The 15084-nt window shown below is 53.3% G+C and overlaps 6 protein-coding genes across 6 annotated transcripts; 4 read left to right on the top strand and 2 right to left on the bottom strand.

Moving 5' to 3' along the window:
- Window positions 1-629: 629 nt before the first annotated feature.
- W97_05413 (uncharacterized protein) lies at window positions 630-1838 on the top strand (the record flags this gene model as incomplete). Its single annotated transcript, XM_007783296.1, has 1 exon — window positions 630-1838. The coding sequence occupies one exon, from the start codon at window positions 630-632 to the stop codon at window positions 1836-1838; it is 1209 nt and encodes a 402-aa protein (XP_007781486.1).
- Window positions 1839-2589: 751 nt separating this feature from the next.
- W97_05414 (uncharacterized protein) lies at window positions 2590-3553 on the top strand (the record flags this gene model as incomplete). The annotated part of the gene is made up of 3 exons (XM_007783297.1): window positions 2590-2626; window positions 2680-2742; window positions 2850-3553. The coding sequence occupies 3 exons, from the start codon at window positions 2590-2592 to the stop codon at window positions 3551-3553; spliced, it is 804 nt and encodes a 267-aa protein (XP_007781487.1).
- Window positions 3554-4541: 988 nt separating this feature from the next.
- W97_05415 (uncharacterized protein) lies at window positions 4542-4952 on the bottom strand (the record flags this gene model as incomplete). Its single annotated transcript, XM_007783298.1, has 1 exon — window positions 4542-4952. One exon carries the CDS (start codon window positions 4950-4952, stop codon window positions 4542-4544), a length of 411 nt encoding a protein of 136 aa, XP_007781488.1.
- Window positions 4953-8053: 3101 nt separating this feature from the next.
- On the bottom strand, window positions 8054-8688 carry W97_05416 (uncharacterized protein; the record flags this gene model as incomplete). The annotated part of the gene is made up of 2 exons (XM_007783299.1): window positions 8054-8358; window positions 8418-8688. The coding sequence occupies 2 exons, from the start codon at window positions 8686-8688 to the stop codon at window positions 8054-8056; spliced, it is 576 nt and encodes a 191-aa protein (XP_007781489.1).
- A 663-nt stretch (window positions 8689-9351) lies between these two features.
- W97_05417 (uncharacterized protein) lies at window positions 9352-11743 on the top strand (the record flags this gene model as incomplete). The annotated part of the gene is made up of 5 exons (XM_007783300.1): window positions 9352-9599; window positions 9675-9750; window positions 9800-10164; window positions 10214-10642; window positions 10699-11743. The coding sequence occupies 5 exons, from the start codon at window positions 9352-9354 to the stop codon at window positions 11741-11743; spliced, it is 2163 nt and encodes a 720-aa protein (XP_007781490.1).
- A 753-nt stretch (window positions 11744-12496) lies between these two features.
- Window positions 12497-13130, top strand: W97_05418 (uncharacterized protein; the record flags this gene model as incomplete). Its single annotated transcript, XM_007783301.1, has 2 exons — window positions 12497-12676; window positions 12759-13130. The coding sequence occupies 2 exons, from the start codon at window positions 12497-12499 to the stop codon at window positions 13128-13130; spliced, it is 552 nt and encodes a 183-aa protein (XP_007781491.1).
- Between the last annotated feature and the right edge of the window lie 1954 nt (window positions 13131-15084).

Here is a 15084-nt window from a genome sequence, read left to right on the forward strand (position 1 = left end):
TCGGCAAGGGTGCGGGAGCCAATTATATACCCTGCTTTATACCTTGCTAGCCTCACATCAGTTCTGCATAAGTGGGCTTGTCAAGCGAGGCTCATTTCGACCAGTCAAGCAGATAGTTGGACGCGGTCGGCACGGAAAGTATTCGGATACGGCTTAGCCGGTAACGTGACTAAACACTACAACATTCGATGGTGGTGCTGATGAGGGGCATGTTGGTGCCTGAGGCATCTACAGGCTAATGCACGGACGAATACTTTCCGTTCCGACCTTGTATGCACTCCGGACTCGTAGTGGCTTTTGGCGCTCAGCCTGCATCTGACATTTTAAAAATAGCTGCCGGCTTGCAAGGCATAACCAGTAAAGTCTGCCGTATATATTTGAGCGGCCGCGATGTTATGAAGAGTTAGCGCTAATGATGATAATACTAGAGGAGCGGTGGTGACTTACACTCACAGCCACAGCACAGCCGATAATGAGCGCCTGCCTGATATCACATGTTGCTTGACCCGCCAGATAGCCACAACTGCCAACACCTTTTCAGTTATCTCCACTCATTCCATTCGTTTCATTCATATCATCCAGAAGCCGCAGAACCTGTACCTGGACCTGCACCTGCACACTACAACACGATGAACGAGTTGCGAATCCACACACAAATCCACAGCCGCTACCAAGTCTGTGACGCCTCAGGCCAGCTGCCATTCGGCATAGTCTTCGGCCTCTGTCGTCGGTCACCAGCTGATACTGACCCTCGACCATTACTCCTCGAGATTTCAGGCTCGGTACTGGATGTCCCATATGCGCTGGCACATGGCTTGCTTACCCTACACGAACAAGATCCCGAAGACGCTAAGCGGTGGGTTGAAGTCGATCTTAGCCGACTGAAGAAAGTCGCCGCGAAAGAGGCAGAGTGCCTTTCCCTGCCATCCCCGGTCAACAGGACGGAGCACTGGAGAGATGCTTTCACGGTATATCAGTGTCATGTCGATGTTAATGGCGAGTTGGCATCGATTTTGGAGCCGGGAAAGAAGTATATCATAAGACTGGCGAGCGAGGATCTCGGCGTGAAACGGTGGGCGTATAGTGATCGAAAGCAATTCGTCGACAATGATTGGAAGCCAAGCCATGATTCTGAAGCAGTAAAGTTGGTCAACAGCAAACCCACTGCCGGTAACGCGACATTCACGGTCGCAAAGAGCCTGTCCTGGCCACCGAGAATAGAGACAAGGATGCGTCTTTGCGCATCTTCCCCATCCTCTGATTCCGCACTTGCCAACGCCAAGCTAAGCAGTAGCACTGCCTTGGAAGTCTCCGTCATCAACACTGGTTCCGACTCCGTCACTGTGCAGACGCGGGGACATCAGCGTTTCCTGATTCCCTGGGGTCCCTTCCAACCCGAACCTGACGCTGACGACGATCGCATGAGAATTATCGACGCCACGCCCCACAAACCGCCGACATCCAGTCTGCAGGTTGTCGATTCTGCGACAGGGGAAGTGGTCCGGGGAAACGAACAGCGCGGCACAGGCCCGTTGACAGACTCTAACGCTGATCGACGGCCAAAGGCGGAGGATGTGGTGACGTTGAAGCCTGGAGCGCCGGTTATTAGGAAAATTGATATCGGAGCGCTGGTGGATGGGTTGGTGGATGGGCAGTACAAGATTCGGATGCAATCAAGGGGTTGCCGGTGGTGGCATGGGGAGGTTGGAAAGGAGGAAGGCGAGGATGGGAGGGTGCCAGCGCATTTATGTGGGATCGTCATGACTCCTCTGATGCTTGAGTCGCAGGATGAGGTAGAGCTACGCATAAAGAATGGGAAGGTAGATCAGAGCATGTGAGATGCAAGTGGAGCTTACTTCTATTGCTACGACAAGTTAATGAACTTGAACAAGGTGACCTGGCGCGAATTGTAGATGTGCTTCTCCGCTACTTTGATAGTAACGGTGTGAAGTATCGACCCGCCCCTGATCTCCAGGGGGATCTCAAGACGCTGACCAGAGAGCTTGGCACACTTCCGGGTTGGCCGAGCGGGCATGAGCATCTCACAGCTCTTGAAAATTTATCTGGCTTCGTGGACCACAGAAGCGTACTAGGGTGGACCAAGCTTTAGTGGCGCAGCCAGGCTAGCTTAGTATTTCGGCGGACCTGAACCAGCTGTCACGAGTCTTGGCAAGGTGTTGAGACGGGCTCTCCACGCCACCACCTCTGGAAGGTTATGGATTGATCATTGGGGTGGATCGCGACGTGGCGAGTTATCAGAGACGTCCCACATACAGCTGGGAGACTGACTCAGGACATGAATGCAAGCCGGAATCAAACTGCGTGATGTTGATAGAGTCTACCAAGGAACCCTTGCGCTGAAGGCGGTGAGAGATTCAGCCGGTGATGCAGCAAGCGTGCCTGATTGGCGTTTGTGCGCGTCGATTGCCCTGCCTTGTCTGCTGGCTCTCAGTGACTTCATTATCAGTAGTACAACTTCCTCCTCAAGAGCAATTGTACCTCCTTCAGCTTCCTGCGCCTCCTCTCCACCGTCTTCCAGGCCGCAAACACTGCATCGATAAATCACAGCGACAGCATCCCGCAGCCACGATGGTCGAAGACGCGGCGCAGACCAACGACCCACCAAGTGAGCGCGGAACACACTCGGTGCTCGCTCGTGAGCTGACCTTACCTGCACAGGGCCCAACTCCGGCATCTTCAGCGAGCAAGATGTCACGAATGGACAGTGGACGCCAGAAACCGGTATGTGAGCAAAGACGGGCGTCGCCAACCATGAGCCTGTGAGCAGATTTCTGCTTCCCCCACTTCTCCACGATCCTCCACGACCTTTACTGACAGGGCCTCTCTAGTACTTTCTACGCTGTCTGAAAAACCAGCTGCTCACACCTCATCCCCCGTCGCCTTCTTCCACATCCTCGAGCGCCTGAAAACAACCAAGCGGGAAGGATGGCGCCGCTTCGGCATCGAGCGCGGAGAGTCGATAGCAGACCACATGTACCGCATGTCCATCCTCACAATGCTTGCACCTCCTTCACTCGCCTCGCGGCTAAACGTCCCGCACTGCACACGCATGGCGCTGATCCACGACATGGCGGAGAGCTTGGTTGGGGACATCACGCCCGTTGACAACGTCGCCAAGCCAGAGAAGTCGCGACGGGAGGAGGCGACCATGGACTACTTGTGCAGGGACTTGCTAGGAAAAGTGGGAGGAGGGCTATCAGGCGAGGAGATCAGGAAGGTGTGGCAGGAGTACGAGGACAACGAGACGCTGGAGGCGAAGTTCGTGCATGACATAGACAAGATGGAGCTCATACTCCAGATGGTGGAGTACGAGCGGTCGCTGCAGGGTGCTGTGGATCTGGGCGAGTTTACATGGGTGGCCACGAGGATAGAGCTGCCGGAAGTGAAGGAGTGGTGCGAAGCTGCCATGCAGGAAAGGCAGAGGTTCTGGGAAGACGCTGAGAAGACACCAACCGACTACTCCAAGGGCGAGAATATCAGCAAGGAGAAGAAGGAGCAGTCGGAGGGATACTACGGGAACGGCACGGCGTGATTGTGCACTCGGTCTCATGCCGATATGAGCGTCAGGGGTGTAACAAGCGATTCATTATGTTGCTGCTGTCAATACATGAAAGAGATGCATGGTGTTCTTGGAAGGTGTTGCGAGGAAGCGGAGTTGGTTTGTGGGGATAAAGATTGCTCAGAATGGGAATTCACACATGATCAATTGTCTGGAGCGCGGTTTCAAAAACAATATCGTGATTTTGATCTGATACAGCTATAGCACAGCATCACTGATGATAACATTATTAGACTCTTAGTCCCAAGCTGAAACACCGACACCTGAACGCTCAGCCACACGGTGTCCCAAGGCACCACAAACCACCATGAACCACCGACCCTGAGCTGCTCTTCTAGCCATGCCGTCACATTGTACTTCTCCCACGTCCCCGAGCTTGGGGCTTCTAAGCCGCACTGATAATCGTCGCCAGCTACCCAAATGGCCTTATTGTCGGCGTCAAGTGATTCGCCTGCGAGTTCGGCTTCTAGCTAAGCTGAGCTATCATCCGCAACCGGAATATCGTCAAGAGGATCCACGTACGAGACTGAAACCAGAGCCGGAGCAGTGGGTAGGTCGACCGGGAAAGAGTCCACTATAAGTGGGACAAAAACCAAGAGAAGGACCAGTAAGGGGGCTATCATTCGGCGATAGAACAGGGTATGCATAACCATCGTGCCTTTGTGGCGGGCTGGCGGCAGCCTACGGTGCAATTTTCTCATAAGGAAAGCCGTGAGCACCGGGTGTCGGATGCCAGACGCCAGGACCAAAGTCTGCCAAGGCACCGTTGTAGTCAGCTTCCTGTTCGGCGATCGAGTACGCAGTGATGGAAACTTACAAGTATGCTCAGCAACGAAATACTCCCACAAGAATCGAATCGACGCCTCGTGCGCGAGCCGATTGTCGACATCTAGAACGTCCCAGTTGCGGACACGGCGGCCAACCTTCATCGTTATCAAGCAGCCAATGCTGCTCGTCACCGTCACCCAGCAGAATATGCCGCCAGCAGTCCTGCAATGCCATTCTTTGCCGTCACCCTCGTTGGCGACCAGAGCAGCGACAGCAGGCACAAGCCGGGGGCCGCCGCCACCACGCCCCAGCAAAATATGCCACCAGGAGCCCCGCAATCCCATCTCTCAACTTTCCGGTTGGAGATAAGGACCACCACCGCCACGAAGATGATGATCCCCGTCAGGATCCAGCTAGCGTAGGTTGCCACCCGTTTGCGGCCCTCGTCGTCGACTGCGCGGGTTGCACGTTGCCCTCGCTCGACTTGCGGGTGAGCACCGCCGTCACCCTGCAGCGGTTCACGGCAGTGGAAGAAGTATCGAACATGCCTGGGAGTTACCCGTTTGTTGGCCCTGACGAGCTCACGGATCGTACATCCACCCATGGGTAGCAGGATGTTGAGTGGTGGGCCGAAAGCGCCAGGGCGGAAGGCGTCGTGTCGGGCTATGTCCAGATGATGGTGCCGGAGAGGAAGTGGAGGGACCGGACTGTGCTTGGCGACCCGGTCGATTGAGTATGATGAAAAGAAACGTGGAAAGAACGAGGAAGCGGAAGGCGCGGCGGGGAGATGGGATGGAAAGCAGATGAAGGAGGGTGGCAGAAAGGAGTACGAGAAGGCCGCGGTTTTTAAGCCGCTGCGTGAGATGTTGCGTCGCGAGATAGATCTTGTCCGCTTCGGATCCCGAGTTCCACGGCAAACACCAGCGAGCCGTCGACCCACGCTGAAATCCTTCTTACCAGACACGATTGGGGAAACGAAATAACCGTCGAAGATCGAGAAGATGTAGACGAGGTGGAAGACGACAGCAAGTCGATCTCGTTGGTCTGCTTGAGAGGACTCGAGATCATGGGCGCCTGCGCCGTCATGTTGTGCCTAGCAGTAGTTGATTGAAAAGGCCACGCCGACGCCGACCGACAGGAACATGATGAGGATGCCGGAGACGAAGCGGAGAATCCCAATTGCGCGCCTGTCGCGCGCACTGACCGGAGGTTTTGTCAGGACCCAGATGGCAACCTCCACGGCAAAGGCCAGCGGACCGCCGACCCAGACATATAGCACCAGGCTCCATGCGAAATGGCTGCTCGTGGAAGACGGCATGAGGCTGTAGACGGTAATCAGCATGACGCTCCAGGAGACAAGGCCGGCCGTGGACTTGCAATGCCAGTTCTAGCTGCTACTCTTGTGACATAACAATGCCCAACGCAATCAGGCCGGACGACTATACCAGGATCCAGCCGCTCCTCGCAGTTTTGGCTGGCTTTGGCGCCCTCTCTGGTATCACGAACATCAGCATGTGTAATTAATGCTGTGGCCATCTTCATGACATGGAGGAGGTCAACTCACTTGTATGTCGTCGACGGGGGCAACACTCGTTATAGCGCTCGGTCGTCTGCTGTTCGCGTGCTGGCCGTGTCGGGTATCTTTGAGGTGGTTGCGTAGCCAGTCTGGTACGCACTCTGTCGACCTTGGTTGGGACAAGGGGGAAGCTGCGTTGAGGTAGAAAGTTGTGGCGCAGAGGGTGTTTTCAGGAAGCGAATTGTTGTAAGGAAAGAAGTGGTGGTGAGGAAGAATCTTGCAATGAGGAAGAAAGATGTGACGAGAAAGCAAGCTATACTAAGGAGGAAGGTCGTGGTGAAGAAGGCAAGTTGTGATGAGGAAGGAAGAAGTCGAGTATCGGAACGACTCTTGTAGTGGAAAGCGTTGTAGACAGGCCCGTGTTGAGGAAGGAGTCTATGCGGAGGAAAGAGCTGTGTCATGGAAAGAGCTTCCTCGAGACCGAGCAAGCGCGCGCACGAGGAAAGCGGGCATTCATGCGAAACTTCACCGATACCTCGATGGAACCCGTGGTAAGACGCCTTCTACCCTAATAGCTGCCTGACTAGTAGCACTAAAGAGAATGGCATGACATTTGGTTTCGCAAGTATCTGTGCGAACTGGTACTAAGCAATGGAATCGTGAAACTATTCGTAAAACCATAATGTCTAGCCTTGGCTGCTGATACAAGTGAACGAGCGGACACTGTTGAGAGTCCTTCTGATACCTCAGTGTTGCTTCTGAGAGTAAAGATTTCGCGGAGATTTCGCTAGGTAATTTCCATGAGCAGTCGTTATGGACAGATATTTATGGAAGTGTTAGTCGTACGGCTTTGAGCACCGAACCATAGAACCGTTTGCTCTACGTGGTTACAGTAGTGTTGTTACCGCCCATTACTCCGCATTCGGCCTTGCGGCCGCACGCGAAGACATGCGGGATAATACAAAGCGCCACGCTTATCACGAAGATAAATCCTTTAGCACTACTTAGCATCCGTCTTGTAGTCCGCTCATCCAAGGGCGCTGGTCGACCATCGCTCCCGCCTTGTTCCAGCCTCGCCTTAAAAAGCAGGCTCTGCATCTGGAAGAGCCCCCGCGACGCGACCCCAATGATCAACAAGTAACAAAGCAGCCCCGGGCCTGCTGCGAACCGGAGGGTTAAGAATCCGTCCTCCCACCTGCAGTGATAGTGGTCCTGCTTCGAATCCACGTACAGCTTGGTGCCGCAGCCCACGAGAATCAGAACATAGTTAATGAAGCCGATAAAGTTGGGCTGGGTGAAGAGGTCGTCGGACTTGTCTTCCTGCTAAGAAGTGTCAGCTTGGTGTCTAATTGTTGCTGTGCGTTGTGCGTCTATTGAGTTACTCTGACTTATGGCATCCACGCCGCTGTTCGCCTTTTCGATATCACTTCTCGGTTTCGCTGCTCGGCCTTTACGACTGTCTGGCGCAGTCTTAATCGGGCTTGACACCTCGTGGAAGGTCGCGCTTGAGGCGTCGGATTGAGCGTCCAGCTCTTGGGGCGCTAATAGAACATTCTCGTGGCTCCAGATTTTGCTGGCGTCCATGACTGCGCGTGAATCATTGGCGTTACAGAAAGTCGGCTAGGAGGATAGAGGGTCTGCGAAGCGAGTTTTTTGCAGGCGAGCCTGGTTTTGTGGAAAGCACTTGGATTCCGGAGAAAGAATTCTGAGAGAAGACAGACTTGCTAGGGAAGTGCTTCGTCGAGAAAAGACCTTCGTTGACGATGAGCGGACAGGTACGAGGCAAGCGGACTCTTGTAGGAGATTGCCCCGATAACTTGGCAACATTTGTGAAAAGGAACAAAGTCTCATAGAAACCTTGTCTAGCAAGCCTCATGAGTGGTAGAGAGGATTAGTCGGCACAGGTTCAGCAGGTATCCATGGAACCACCTCCATAAGAAGTGTGTTCTCCACAATGAACCATGGAATGACTGCCGAACCTGGAAGGCCCGCTCCGGGCTGCTGAAGCGGGGATTGGCGAATTTCAAGCCAGTTAGGAGTTGGTCTATTGAACGTAATCCATTTCTTCCTTAGTCACCTGAAGTTCTTGTACGCATTCCTCGAAGCTCACAGGCCACTCTAGCGGAGGTAAAGGGAGCAAGGCACGTACGCAGAGCTTTGGATTCTCCTGATTGTCATCGGAGTTGCAACTATAACCACTCCTTTGGCACGCCCCGTTCTAGATAGCCCCTTCCGCTTTCCCAGGCTAGCCAATCACTTCGTGTGGTCGGCAACAACCCCATCGCATCCACCTTGTATATCCCGAGTCCCAGCGCAAGCAGGTTCATGGCGATGAATATCAACTTCACACCAAGCATCTTCGAGCGCGTCCCCTCCGTTTCGAAGCGTGAGAACGTGTTACCCATGTTCAATATAGCCGTGATGGGCGCCTTGAAGAGCGTGAAGACCATGAAGATGGAGAAGATCTGCAGGGTGTTGCCGGTCATGTACATCCCTGTAGCGTGCACTATTAACAAGACAGTTCGAGGTTTACGCCTCGGGACGGATTTGTACCTATGGCGCTCATAGGGAGGCTCTTCGCAGGCGCTATAGCCAGCTCCCATGCCTTCTTGAGCTTGAGTGTGTCCGTCTCTTCTGTTGTGGGAGGCTTCCGGGATGCCACGCTCTTGGAATCCTTGCTTCGTTGCTTCCCACCGCTTGCTGCGGTATATCCTGGCGGATCAGGCACGCTGGTGTTCTTTGGCCGAGGAGAAGGCGTGGAATTCAGATCGAGAACCCATTGCGGTGGGGGCGGAGGTGGTGGTTGTTGCTGCACAGCAGACATGACTTGAACCGTGGAGCAGCGTAGGCGTGAGGTGTAGTTGGGTTCGGATTCGGTAGGACTTGTCTACTGTTACGACAGGCGGATTGAAGCTGCGAGTTGCAACCGACGCCTGCGGTGATGACGGGAATGTCGAGCTCTCGGCGGAGGTTCGACGGCGGAAGTCAGCCCGCCGGCCTTTCTCCGCGAACGCTTGAGACCCTGCTTGTCCGCAAGGCGGCGTTGGAAACACACGAAACACCACTTCAACCCTAGAACGCGCTTTTGGACGTGAACTGCGTCTCACTCATATCGACCGGTACCTTGCAGCAGCGGCGCTTGCGATGTACATGAACAACGAGTACCCTTGACAGGAGACGGCGCCACCGGACAGCCGCAGAGGGGAAAGCGCCACGGCATTGGAGGGGAAGAGCTGGGAGGTCTCCAAAGTGCGTGCATGTTGGTAGAGGGCGCATCTGGGCACGCGGGCAGCTATGAGTTCAGGCGGGCAGGATGCGAAGCTCTTTGCGAGGGTAAGCCTGGTCTTTCTTTCCTCCAGCATCATGGAACGAAGCGCTCTATAGCTCTTGTCCCTCTCCTATCATTTGATACAACGGCACGCTCGCCGACGGCTGAGTCGTACGACTCCCTCATGCCACCGCATACTTCATCTACGTGCTGCCCAGCATGTTCTTTCCGGCCTACGCCCTCTACGCGAATCCGCGCTTACCATATCTACAATCGCAACAGGGCAAAGTAGCTGAGCTGCGTCTCGAGCTCAACAATGGCGGCAAGAAGGACAAGAACCACTCGGCGAAGAAGATTGCGCTGAAGAAGATTGTGGCGAACATGACCATGAGCAACAATGACATGGTGACGCTCTTTGAGGATATTGTGGAATGCATGAAGATACCCAGTTTGGAGATTAAGAAAATGTATGTAGGACGGTCAGGGGCGTTGGCTGGAGGCTGTGGGTCACGATTGACGGCTGGTGCTGATGGTCGCTTTAGGTGCTTCTTGTACTTGGTCAACTATGCGCGAATAAAATCTGATGTTGCACTCAGGGCGCTGCCCATTATTCTGCATGTACGCGTCCAGGATCCCGCTGAAATACTTGGTACTGATACTCCGCTAGGACATGGAAGACAGTAACCCTCTAATCAGAGCGCTCGCCCTTCGAACGATTTCCTACATCCACGTTCCACAATTTATTCAAGCCACCGTCCCACCACTCAAGCACCTGCTGAAAGACTCTGATCCATACGTCCGCAAAACCGCAGCATTTTGCGTTGCGAAGGTTTACGATCATGACCGGCAGCTCGTAGAGTCATCAGACCTCATTGACCGACTGAACGCCATGTTGCGAGACGAGAATCCCACAGTAGTGTCGAGCGCGTTGGCAAGCTTGATGGATATTTGGGAGAGGAGCGAGTCCATCAAGCTTACTATCGATTATGCAAGTGCATCAAAGATTGTCCAAATATTACCGGATTGCTCAGAGTAAGCGCAATAGCTAACGCGCCGTATTGCCATAGCTAACAATAGGCAGATGGGGTCAGACATACATCCTAGAAGCGATGATGAACTACGTACCGCAGGACACTACAGAAGCTGCTCTGCTTGCTGAGCGGATATCGCCTCGACTATCTCACACCAACTCTGCCGTTGTGCTGACCTGCATTCGGGTTATCCTATACCTCATCAACTACATCTCTGACCAGAAAGTCATCGCTTCTCTTTGCACGAAGCTCTCGCCCCCTTTGGTCACTCTTTTATCAAAAGGCCCAGAAATACAGTATCTGGCTCTCCGAAACGCCCTCCTCATCCTACAACGGCGGCCAGAAGTCCTTCGCAACGACATCCGCGTCTTCTTCTGCAAATACAATGATCCAATCTACGTCAAAGTTACCAAACTTGAATTGATCTTCATGCTGGCGACAGAAAAGAATATCAAAGAGGTTCTGACAGAGCTCCGAGAGTGAGTGATTCTGATGTTTTCACATACTGAGCAGCTGTTGATTCTCACCGCCTCAGATATGCGACAGAAATAGACGTTGACTTCGTCCGCAAATCTGTCCGCGCAATCGGTAAACTCGCTATCAAAATCGAGCCCGCTGCCCGGCTTTGCATAAACACCCTCCTTGAGCTAGTTGCTACCAAAGTTTCCTACATAGTCCAAGAAGCCACAGTCGTCATCCGCAACATCTTCCGCAAGTACCCGAACCAGTACGAGTCCATCATCAGCACGCTCTGCGAAAACCTAGACTCGCTTGACGAACCCGAAGCCAAAGCCGCCATGATCTGGGTCATCGGCCAATATGCCGACCGCATCGACAACAGCGACGTCCTGCTCGATGACTTCCTGTACACGTTCAAAGACGAGCCGCATGAAGTACAGCTTGCGCTGCTAACCGCCACCGTCAAGCTCTTCATCCAGCGCCCGACTAAAGGGCAGCAGCTCGTCCCCAAAGTTCTGAAATGGGCCACCGAGGAGACAGACAATCCGGACCTGAGAGACAGGGGCTACATGTACTGGCGACTCCTCTCAAGCGACCCGAACACGGCGAAGACGGTCGTCATGGGCGAGCGTCCGGCCATTACTGCTGAAAGCGAGAAGTTGGATCCAGCTACCCTCGAGGAGATGTGTCTCGTCGTCGGCACACTGGCCACGGTCTACCTAAAGCCAGTACAGCAGGTGTTCCGATCAGCAAGGCCGCGCAGACTTGTGGATAGTCCGGCTTTGCAGAAGCACACGCTACCAACGGCGCAAGCCATTGCGGAGGCGAGGAAGTTGCAGCAGAGGCAGGATATGCTACCTCTACACCCCTCGGAGAACACCAAAATCAATGGCAGTCAGGGTGACCTGGCATCGGCGGCCGATGCGGCGGATCTGTACTTTGCAGGCGTGGGGAGTGCGGGAATGGCGAGCATGCAACTTGACGATTTGGATGGCAGGAGCACAGGCACTCCGACACAAGGCTTTGCGCGCTCGAATCCGTACGTTGTTACGCAGAATCAGCCGCAGCAGGTGTACGAGCATAGTAGTAGTAGTCGTAACGGAGATTTGTTAGAGCTGTAATTCTCTAAGGCAGACAGAGCGTTTCATGGGCATAGGGATGGAGTTATTGGGAATGGTGTGGTCTCGGTTGGGTTGGTATATCAGTGTGGCTTTGGAGATATCAGATAGCGACTGTGCCGAATGAAGTGGTAAAGTTACTTCGGGTTTCTTGATCGTCGCTGATCACGGTACCAGATATTTCTCCGCCTCGTCCGGAAGCATTACTACATAGTCAATGTCAACGCGGGGACCACTGGTTCTGTTGCCACTCCCTCTTCGCTTCCCTCTCCTCTTCTGATCCCGGTCCTGCTCCCATCGCCGTGAACCATGCGATATGAAAAGGTCAAGAAGCGCCAATTACCAACTTTATGTTCGTCAACTGGTCGTTGGCTATTGAAACAATTCAGAGCTCAACGTCATTACCCCGCTTCAATACTACGGAGCTGGACATTAAGAGCTCGATTATCAGTTCCACGGATTCCTCGTCAGAAAGCGGTAGGCTACGCGAATCCATTCCCATAGGCTTCCCGCTTCTAGCAACCCTAATCCTGCTACCAAGGCCTCCGTTTCCAGGAGGGCAAGACGTCCTAGTGCATGCCTCTTTATTTTAACCAAGCGCCTTCTCACCAACAGCTTTTTCTTTGCACGCAACAGCAGCACGATTCTTTACCGAGCGTCTCCTGTGACTCAAGCTTTTTTCTTAAAGCGTTTCCTCACAATACGTATAAATTCCCACTATAGATTTTTCGTAACACAGACTCCCTGTGCACGACTATGGACCCAACCCTTAGCCCCGTCGAACACGCAGCAGAGATTACGGAAAAGAACGGCTCGTCAGGCTCGACCTTCGAAGAGTTCACGAGTTCACTTTCTGTGAGGAGCCTTCCAAGATACGAAGATGTCGAGAAAGCGGACGTGGAGGTGCCAAAGGCAATGAAGCAAGCAGTAGATACCGTAAGCTAGCGATTCCCTTTGGGTCTTATGCGCCTGTAGCTATATTGCGATGATACGAGCTCAGGCTAACCTCCCTTGATAGGACACAGAGGGCTCCTTTGAGGAAGAATGGCTTCCAAGCCTAATCAGCTTCTTCATCCACCTTATCATCCTGATAGGCTGCGCCACGAAGCTGTACGTTGACCGGAACAACAACGACTTCCACTGCGGCTCGCCCGGCGCATTAGTGTGCTGGACCTTCATTATCGGCATTACGGCGAGAGGGATCGACAACATGCTAAGGGAGTCAATGAACCTACACTTCCCAGAAGGGCGTCTACACAACGTGCACGCCCGGAATTTGGAATTCGTCGTCCGCAGCGGCTGGTCGGTTTCCGTCGTTGGGACCTTGGTATTTCTTTGCCATATTCAGTGGCGCATCTGCAATATGCGCGACCCAAGCTGTTTCACCTGAGCGCCGAGTCTCTCCGCTTCATCGGCAGTCACTATTATGGGGTCCGTTCTTACCACGAGCAATCATCTGGTTTGGCGTGGAACTGAGATCAAAGCCGCAGTCTTCGGAGAGAGGAAGCACATCGGATGGAGTTGGTAGGCACCGCATGGGCCCAGATGACTTAACTAAGCGCAACTCGATGGAAATTTGGAGGACCCTAAGGTTACCGTAGTTGGCAACGCTCTCATCGAAGGTTGCAGTCAGATGGTGAGGTCATGTAGTCGCAATGAACTCAACAATAAGACATCAAATGCTACATTCCTATGGTCCGCTGCACTGGGCGGTTCAGTATGACTACCAAGTGCCGCCCATCAATGTCAGTTTCATCAACCGATCTTAGGCTTGTGGCCGGGGCATCGTGAATCTCAGCATGGTAGTTACAGTCATAGTCGTTGTTAGCAGAATGACGACGTGAAGCTCGCGTCCCAAAACCTCGCCAAGACTCGTGATAGCCACGGTTCAGTGTCCTTGGAGCTACCAAGGTTAGCTGCCCAATTAAAGCGGCGCGTGCTTAATCATTGAAACAACCCCCAGCTTAGGAAACCTGCCCCACTTCAAGCAGCGCGGGGTTTGAGAGTAAGGTTCAATTACCAGTTCCACAGACTGCTTGCTCGAAACCGATCCTATGCGATGCCATACCCATAGAAGTCCTACCTTTAGTAAGCGAGATCTCACATGAGCGCCGCAAGAACCTTCCTCTCCTAAGTTCTTAAACACCCGCTTCATCTCTCTCGTGCCCCTCGCCAAATATCGACTGAGGTCTTCCAGTACTATCTCTCCTTCAACACATCTTTCTCAACACGCTCCTTTCCGAAAACAGCACCTATCACGATCTAAGCACTTCCTTCGATAAACTATCCTCAGAGTCATGGATTCGGAAAAATGCCCCAGCCTCACCGGTACTGCGAGTACGGTCTCCGAGGACAGTCTGCCGCAGTACGCAGACACTGAGATGGACAACCAGGTGGCGAAGAAAGCTGCAGATAAGGTGAGTCACTCGCGCTTTACGAAGGACGGGGTATCTACGGAGGAAGCGGCCGCTTGACGGCGCGCGACCACAAGGCTTCTCAACATAACATTTAGGTGCTTACGGAGGTGGACTGGCACACTAGGTATATCTTTAGTCAACAGAAGGTGCAGATATATATCATGTGAACTGGTTGTTGGTGGGTGTTGATGGCATTAGAGAGGGGTCAAGCGGCCGCCGCTTCGTTATTGAAATACCCCCTCCTTCTTAATGGATAAGACAACGGTTGATCTTCGCGGTGCTCCTCCCTCAACATGGATCCAGCAGCTATGAATCCCATGGGCGGCAACAGTACTGTTGTAGGCGGCAATAACATTACTGTACGGGCGTAGAGAGTGGGGTCAAAGGCGAGGTCGAACCAGCAAGCAGGACTGAGTGATGGCAACATTTCACGCTGTAGAGGAGAAGGAAGTTGAGAGAATGTCTTATTCTTCTACGACGCACTATCATCAGGCGCGTCTCTACTTCCGCCACGATATACCATCTTCAGCCTGCACACTCGCACACTACCTCCCGTAAAGAGACAAAGGAACGGAAAAGGCGCTGGAAAAGGGTGCCTAGCCTCATCACCGAAGCAGTAGACAGGTATCAGAAGAATCGAAATTGTAGAGGAAACCCAAGACACACGGACATTGAAGCTTCGAAGCAGTGATACAATCTGCATAAATTCTGTGATAAGGTGACTAAAAGAAATAAACCCATAGATATGATCCGGTCAGCCTTGGCTGCCGCCATCGTCCTCCCAAAACCAACGCCCAACGTGCGGAAATGCGGGTCATCGGCGCCCATTCATGCAAGCCCAGCTCTTGAGTCCTCCTTCCCACTAAACCCCTCCTCTCATCGAAGCGAAAGAAGAAACCCTACTATGCACAAAATCCTCCCTCCAAA

The sequence above is a fragment of the Coniosporium apollinis genome (assembly GCF_000281105.1).
Source record: "Coniosporium apollinis CBS 100218 chromosome Unknown supercont1.25, whole genome shotgun sequence".
Classification (NCBI taxonomy): domain Eukaryota; kingdom Fungi; phylum Ascomycota; class Dothideomycetes; genus Coniosporium; species Coniosporium apollinis.